This window comes from Panicum virgatum, chromosome 5K (genome assembly GCF_016808335.1).
Source record: "Panicum virgatum strain AP13 chromosome 5K, P.virgatum_v5, whole genome shotgun sequence".
Lineage (NCBI taxonomy): Eukaryota > Viridiplantae > Streptophyta > Magnoliopsida > Poales > Poaceae > Panicum > Panicum virgatum.
Genome location: NC_053140.1, coordinates 23,087,406 through 23,095,884, shown reverse-complemented (window position 1 = coordinate 23,095,884; position 8,479 = coordinate 23,087,406). Strand labels below are relative to the sequence as shown.

The following is an 8,479-nucleotide window of genomic DNA, read 5'->3' as shown; positions in this document are numbered from 1 at the left end:
TTGGAGCCGGGCACCCGCGGAGGTTTATCACCAATTTCCTTCGCGGCCCCCGAATGACGAGAAGCCTTAGACAAAACCGCCTTCACTGCACGGGAGTCACTTGACCCAGTCTCAGACTTCTTGGTCCTCTTGGCGGCCGACTCCTCAACAGCCTTTGCAGAAGACACTGAAGCACCCGCACCTCTCTTCTTCTCTCGAGGAGCTTCGCAGGGGTCGTACACAACTTTCATCTCTATGAAGCTGCGGTTCACCCTAACTTGCTCTGAACAAACATCTATAAAGGAATCACGCTTATGTGAGCCTTGCAACCACCTCCCTCTTCAGTAATCTATGGATCTAGAATATGCCACAAATAATTATTTCTCACCAGTGATACGAACAGTGAAGCTAAGCTTGTAACTTTGGGTGATAAGCGGTGTAAGCTTCATCAGAAGTTCGATGACACCAAAACTGTAAACTATTGTAGACGTATTCAAGATCAAGGTAGCCATGAGTTTCCTTGGACGATTGTAAGTATCTGTGTCATCTATTGAAGTTGACCTTGAAGCTCCAAAATCGGATACTTTTGCTGTTAAAGCATCAGTTAGTGGTATGTTTGCGGATTTGATATCTCTATGGAATACTAACATCGAAGGTGCATTGTGTAGATATGCAATGGCCCATTCAGTTTCCAGTGCAATCCTTAACCTTTTCTTTCCATGACAAAGGATTATCGCTTTGCCCATGAAAATGATATGCCAGAGTTCCATGTGATATAAATTCATAAACATCTGGAGCCAGGTCCTCTCATGGGAGAACTACACTTTGCCTCAGCAGGCCAACTCTTCTAGCAGCGAAAGCTTAAGCGAGTGGTGGAACTAGGCGATCACACATATCCCAAAACACCGAAGAAGGGACTTCAACGGGGTAGCGAGCTACACTATGTGGAACATCTGGAAAGAGTGTAACCGTAGAATTTTTTAGCATAGCTCGCTTTCAGCGCAGCAGGTGGCGGGGAGAATCAAAGATAATTTGTTTCGCTTTAGGCGTGCTTTCAACCTAGGGCTTAAGCTGTTCCTTTTCTCTCTGTTGTGTGCCCCCAGGGCGATGTGCACAGACTTTTGTTTCACTCTCTTTCCCCTTAATTGAAAGGTAGAGCTCCTGCCATTTGCATTCAAAAAAAAATAAACCAGTAAAGGAACTCCTGTCTCAAGACAACAACTGAAAAACTTCACCACATTTCTGTGGTTAGTTTGTGAAAGTATAATGACTTCATTCATGAATTCATCAATTTCTTTTTGAACCACAATTTTGGACTTCTTGATTGCCACGACACATTGATCAGATAAGATACATTTGTATACAGTACCATGGCCTCCACCACCAATAAGGACACGATTTTGGTCAATTTGTTGGTTGCTTGTTCTAGTTCTTCTAAGCTAAAAATCTTCAGCCTCTCTGGTCTCTGCTCTATCTTTGTTTGATGAGATTAACTGTTGGAGAAGCAATCCGTGGTTCCTCTTGAAAATCTTCCGTCTCACCGAGCTTTGGAAACATCACAATCTGTGCATCTTTGAGGCTGAAATCTTTGGTTATAAGGAAACTACATATACCATTTTTGTTTATGAAGCTGCAACTGGGGCACAGGGTGAGATCTTTGGATCTATGCTCCGAGTCCCAGTTGGGCAGGAACGACTGTAACTCCCATTTGTGCTACTTCAAATTCCAAGGCACGGGTACTAGTGCAGATCTTGGCATTTGTCGATTTCTGCAAATGTGAAAGAAGAGTGCACAATAACTGAAGATCAGTGAACACGTCAGCTAACTTGAAGTGTAAAGAAGAAAGTGAATTAAACAGAGCTGCTGACCTTGGTACCCATCTTCCAGGTAGAGGTTCCCATGGAAGCCATCGGATCAACTACAGAGCTACCCTGTAGCGTTTGGTGAGTCGATACACTGACTGTTCTCGCTTATGCAGGCATATTCTGAACTTCTATAGAGACGTGATATTTAATTGCAAACTATAAAATTAACTGGAAATTTACGAATCAAAGGTGAATGTTGAGAACATTTGACTTGTTTTCAGGATTTTTCAAAATTTATTTGTTCTTATTTGTTATAGTCTTCTATATCATTGAGACTCGAAATTAACTTTCATTCTATATTAACCAGTTTTTATTTTTAAAACAAAACAAATGTAACCGAAGCAAATTTTAAACGAGCAAGCTTAACAAGTTCATTTTTTTCTAACAATACTGAGATTTACACGAGGTTCCCTCGGTTGATTTAGTATCATGATGAAATATCGTTATGAGTTGTCGTAAATAACTGTATCGTAAAAAAAGATTGGTACAATAGTTATACCAAATTGAGGTTGTTGTAAAATAAATTATTCTGAGGCAGTCCAAAGTACACATATGGTTTTACAAAGATCTCATAAGCACACAGCAATGCATTTAGCGTACGCGATGATGAATTTCCGGGTGACCGCACCCACCCAAACTCACGGTCGACGACCGACCCACGTGATGGACCCCACTCGCTCTCTCTCCGCTGAGCTCTCTCTCCTCCCCTGGCTCTCTTCTCTCTCTCTCTTCCTTTTTCTCCTGGATCTCAGCTCCGGCCGTGGGAGCTCCGCTCCCCATGGCGACCGCGCCTCTCCCATCCCCTTCCCCTCCCCCCGCCCCCTTCCCTTCCCCTTCCTTCCCCTAGATCCATGGCGGCAGTGGGGAGGCGCGGCGGCGGGCCCGCCTCGGGGTGGAGCAGCACCGGGGCGGCAGCGGGCCGGCGACGAGCCCCTCCCTCTTCCCTTCCCCCTTCCTCCCCCCAGGCCAGATCCATGGTGGCGGCAGGGAGGCGCGGCGGCGGGCCCGCTTCGGGGTGGAGTAGCGACGGGCCGGCAGCGAGCCCCCTTCCCCTTCCCCTTCCCCTTCCCTTTCCCCTTCCTTCCCCAGGCTAGATCCATGGTGGCGGCGGGGAGGCGCGGCGGCGGGCCTGCGTTGGGGCGGAGCAGCGACGGGGAGGCAGCGGCGAGGCGCGGCGAGGCGACGCGGCGGATGGGGCGCGGCGTCGGGGAACGGAGGGGCCGGTATTTTTTTTCTCTTTTTTTTTATTTGTTTGATACAAAAAATTTAACAAAAATTTTTACATCCGAGTTTTTTTATTTTTGGATGTAAAAGTATTCCTCTTCAAAAAATTTCAATTGATTTTGTAAATCTTTCTTTTTCAATTTTTTTCTAACTCCAAAATTTTTCTGCCACCCTCCAAAAAAATTTTCTTTGATTTTTTTTCTGACTTTTCGCCCTTCAAATTTTTTCTGTGATTTTTTTTTCTGATTTTTTTATCAAAAAACGACAAAAATTTACCCAAAACGGAAAAAAACATAACGGTCGTGAGATCGCCTATCCCTACGGTTGACCATAAACTAGCGGTGCCCTTTAGCGTAGCATCTTCAGATTTAAGCAGGCTTGAGGTTCACATGCTATCAGTTCGGCGACTCATTCCCCAAGAGCAAAAGCAGCGGCGTCGAAGGTGTCGGAGAGGCCGGTGCCAGTCTTGAAGGTGACTTTCTCCAGCGACGCCTCTGGGACATAGACCTCGACGACGGTAAGCCACAGCATCAGCTCCTTGGTCTTGACGCCGGTGATCTTGCTCAGCTTGCCCTTCTCGGCGAACACTGTCACCTCGGCGGCGTACGATACGGTCTGCTTGATCTTCTTGAAGGTGTGCTCCACCTTCTTCTTCCCCTGGAGCAGCCACATGAAGCCCGTGGCACGGTTGTACCCGAACTCCTTGATGTCCTCCATGGGCAGGAGGCCCTTGGGAAGGCCGAGCTCCTCCAACAGTTCCACAGACTTCTTCCGGCAGATGGCGTCTCCTCCGGTGACGACCTCAGCACCAGCGCGGTTGCTCTCGATGGCCTGGGACGCCATGTATGGCTCACTGTCTGTGTTTACAAATGGCGGAGCTGTGAACACAGAACAGTGGTGCGTGTAAGCTCTACTTGGATGAAGTGTTTGTGTGATGGCCTGATGGGAGCTGGAGCTGCAACACGTATACATATATAGGCAGCTGAGGTGATGCAGCTGGGAAGCTGTGCAAAGACGACGGACAATCTTGCTTGACTTTGTAGGCAAAGGGTGTTGAATTTGACAAGGACCATCCTGGCGTGCTTCTGACTTTCCGAGTTGGGCGTGCTGCCTGCAAAATTGACCATTTCTTCTTCTCTTCATATCATATCAGCTGCGATGTGATGCTTGCAGTACATGTTATTATTTTAGCCGCTTTTTTTTTGCGAGCGCAGAAGCACATTTCATTAAGAGGAAATCAGAGTTACAATGTTAGCCAAAGCTAACAACAAAGGAAACACAGAGAGAAGACCTAAACCAAACTTCCGCGAGCCAACGACGCGCGCGTCCACTAAGACCGCACACAAACCAAACAAACAGACTTCGGCAATCCATAGTACTGATATTATGCGACTAGGCCACACTCCTCCAGGGGCCACTAGACTACGACATCCGTAGTCTCCGGGATAGGAGCGTTATCCCATACGGTTTGGGGAAGAGCTGCTGCAACGCTTCAACCTTTGATGCAGCGGACGACGCCCGAAAGCCTTCGCAATAAATGGCTACGGCATCCTCGTTCACCGGTGCACGATCATTGACGATACCCAGCTTCTTGATGAGGACGTTTTGGGCTTGGGTTTCTGCACGAGCAGCCCTAAACTTCCGCTTTGCCGCCGAGCGCGAGCTCCTGCGAACCGAAGCAGGAGGGGTCAAGATGGGAATGGGCCGACCCGGCCCTGGCCTTGGACCCGGCCCCATGGCCTCGAGGCCAATTCGAGGAGTCATGGGTCGACCTATTTCTCCTAGATGTTATGGCATTGATGGCCCATTGGGTATTATGGGCCGATCCAAATATTTTTCTATAATCCTAAACCATGAATACTATGAACACTTTTAGAAAAGATAAAATTCAAGATTAACATATATCATAATAATATGTTAAAATTGTTAGCAATGCATCAAATTAAACATATTTACTAGCGGTCCATGATTTTAATTTATTCATTTTCACTTCCAACATATGATATTCTTCAATATATTTTAAAGTATATAGAATCTAACAACTTATGACCAATTGTATTTATTCAAAAGAATGAAGAAAACCAATAAATTAAATAAAAAATTATTAATATGATAAGTGGGTCAATCCATAATACACATCGGGTCAATAGGTACCGGCCCTATTGACCCATTTTGGAATTTAGAGTCGGCCCCTATAACCCTGGAATTTAGAGTCGGCCCCTATAACCCTCGCGACGAAGCAGGGGCGGAGGACGGCCGCAGGCCGGAACAGGGGAGGGGGCGGGTATGAGAGAGAGAGGAGGCTGGGAGTGAAGAGAACCGACGTGGCAGGCCACGTAGGCGGTCAGACCCGGTCAAAGGGGTTTTGTACCTCCAGTGACACACTTAAATAGATTAAGGGGCCGAATCTGCATTTTCGGAGTTCGTGGACCTACTTGACACACCCTCACTAGTTTAAGGACCCCCAGTACATTTTACTCATTCGTTATTGCCGAATTAAACTAATGGGAGGCGTTTTGGCCAGGCCCAAAATTCATGCTGGCAGCCGCCACCAATACCTGTTGTCGGCCCAGCTAGTCTCTCAACTGCCGGCCCAGATAGTTGTTGCTAGGAAAAACTCCTCCTGACCCCTTCAACTATTGCCGGTTTTTGCATAACCCCCTTGGACATAAATACCGGGCACCGGGACCCCTAAACTTTTGAAACCGTGCACTGGACCCCCTTGACCCATTCTAGAGTGGTTTTCGAGTGATGTGGCGCTGATGTGGCAGCAGTTTTGCCACGTGGCATGCTGATGTGGAAATAAACTCATAAAATAAAAAAGGAAAAAGATGAGACCCACATGTCATCCTCTAATCCACTCCTCTCTCTACTCCTTTTCCTTTCTCTCTGCTTCTCTTGCCGCCGCCATTTTCTTTCTTCTGCTGGCCGCCGCAGCGCTTCTCCTCCCTCTCCTTCCGTCGGCCACCTCCTCCACTGCCGACGGCCGCCCCCTCCGCACCTACCCCCTCCGACGACCGGCCTCCTCTAACTCTCCCCGTCGTTGCTCACTGTGCTGGCCGCCCCGGCGGCACCCGCTCCGCCCCTCTCCGCGCCTCCCCGTTGCCATACCCTTCGCCTCCGTGAAGGAACCGCCGTACCCTCATCCTCCATGCTCGGTCGGCCCCATCGTGTGGGCTGCGACGGTGGCGGGTTGAAGAGCACCGCCCCGATTTGGTCGACCTGACGCCGCTCGAGGCCACTACTCGTGCTATCGCCCATGCTATCGCGCCCGGCGGTGAGGCCGGCCGCTAGCGTCTGCCACCAGCATGGCCTCCGTCGCACCGACCTCCCCACGCTGCCCTGGCCCCGCCCGCCTCCTTGTGCCGGCTTGGTCCCGCCGCGGGCCTACGCCCTCGCCCAGTCGTGCCGCCCACCTCCGCACGCCGGCCTTCGCCGCACCGCTGGCCTGGCCCTGCCGCACCTCCACCTACACCTACAGCTTTCGATTGGGGACGATTGGGGCTTGAATCGGGGCTCGAGGCGACTGCGGACGATGGGGTGGACCGGAGGCGGGCCTTCGAGCAGCTGCGCCTACGGAGTTGTAGGAGCGGGCGACGGCGGAGTGGCAGGGCGTGCGTTCGGGGGAATGCCAGGGGTGGGGGCGGGGCAGAGTGGCAGGGGCGGCGCTCGGCGGCAGCGTCCCCGGCACCGGAATTGCAGGGGCGGCGCTCGGAGGCGGCGTCCCCGGCGCCGGAGTAGCAGGGGCGGGGGCGAGCGGCGATGGAGTGGTTGGGGGCAGGCGGTGGCAGATGAAGCAGAGGAGGGGGAAGAAGAAGGGAATAGTCGATGTGTGGGTGACATGTGGAGCCCACCATTTTGTTTTCTTTTTTCTGTGTTACTTGCCACGTCAGCATGCCACGTGGCAAAGACCACCACCATATCAGCGCCACATCACTCGAAAACCACCCTAGAATGGGTCAAGGGGGTCCAGTGCACGGTTTCAAAAGTTTAGGGGTCCCGGTGCCCGGTATTCATGTCCAAGGGAGTTATGCAAAAACCGGCAATAGTTGAAGGGGGTCAGAAGGCATTTTCCCTTGTTGCTATCATCGCGTGCTGTTGCTGGCCCACGTAACACGCATACGACTGCTTGTTGGGCCGCACTGGCTTGATACTGCTGGCCTATTTGGCTCGGACAACAAGCACACGCTCTGCTCTCATAGACGCATTTGCTTTGGTGATTTGAATCGGCCGGTTCCATAACCAGCACGGTTCACAGGTTCACATAAAAAAACAGTTGGTTCGCCCGGTTCATACCAATTCAATACCAACATTGTTTTGATCCCCAAGGTGAAAAGGCCAGAAAGAGTGCAAGATCTGCGCCCTATTAGTCTGTGCAATGTTGTGTACAAGCTTGTGTCTAAGGTCCTAGCAAACAGAATGAAAAGAATCTTACCAGAAGTGATATCACCCTTTCAGAGTGCGTTTGTGCCTGGCCGGCTCATATCAGACAACATCCTGGTGGCCTATGAATTAACGCACTATATGAGAAACAAGCGGAAGGGGAAGATGGGATGTGCAGCAATAAAATTGGACATGAGCAAGGCTTATGACCGGGTCGAATGGGGATTTTTAAAAGGCATGATGCGGAGATTGGGTTTCTGTGAGCAGTGGATAAATCTGATTATGGAGTGTGTGACTACGGTGACATACCGAGTTAAGGTGTACGGGGAACTGTCAGAGGCCTTTGCACCTGAGCGAGGTTTGAGACAAGGTGATCCGCTATCACCGTACCTTTTCCTGCTATGTGCCGAGGGCTTGTCTGAGTTACTGCGAAATGCGGAAGAAAGTGGGATGGTCAAAGGATTAAAAATCTGTCATGGAGCGCCGAGTGTTTCTCACTTGCTGTTTGTTGACGACTCACTGATTTTATGTCGAGCGGACAGAGGCGAAGCACAGCACCTTCAAAGTTTATTGCAAGTATATGAGGCATGCTCAGGACAGATGATAAATAAAGAAAAATCAGCTATTATGTTCAGCCCAAATACCCCAAGCGACATTAGAGCTGAAATGATGCAAGCGCTACAAGTGCAGAGAGATACAATGAATGAAAGATATTTGGGGCTGCCAGTGTTTGTGGGTAGGAAGAAATCGAAAGCTTCATGTATCTAAAAGATAGGATTTGGCAGCGGATCCAGGGGTGGAAGGAAAAATTACTTTCACGAGCAGGTAAAGAAATACTGATAAAAGCTGTGGCCCAAGCAATCCCCACCTTCGCAATGGGTTGCTTTGATATTACGAAAGGTGTTTGTGAGCAGATTAGTGCCATGATATGTAAATTCTGGTGGAGCAACCAAGACAAGAGAAGAAAATGCACTGGCTGAGCTGGGAAAAGCTGTGCAGATCAAAAGGTGAAGGAGGTCTGGGCTTCA

General features: G+C 49.7%; 1 protein-coding gene and 1 pseudogene across 1 annotated transcript; both read right to left on the bottom strand.

Moving 5' to 3' along the window:
- Positions 1-328: 328 nt before the first annotated feature.
- On the bottom strand, positions 329-1,889 carry LOC120709800 (annotated as a pseudogene).
- A 1,426-nt stretch (positions 1,890-3,315) lies between these two features.
- Positions 3,316-3,992, bottom strand: LOC120709466. Its single transcript, XM_039995108.1, has one exon. The coding sequence runs from the start codon at positions 3,909-3,911 to the stop codon at positions 3,477-3,479; it is 435 nt and encodes a 144-aa protein (XP_039851042.1). The 5' UTR covers positions 3,912-3,992; the 3' UTR covers positions 3,316-3,476.
- Between the last annotated feature and the right edge of the window lie 4,487 nt (positions 3,993-8,479).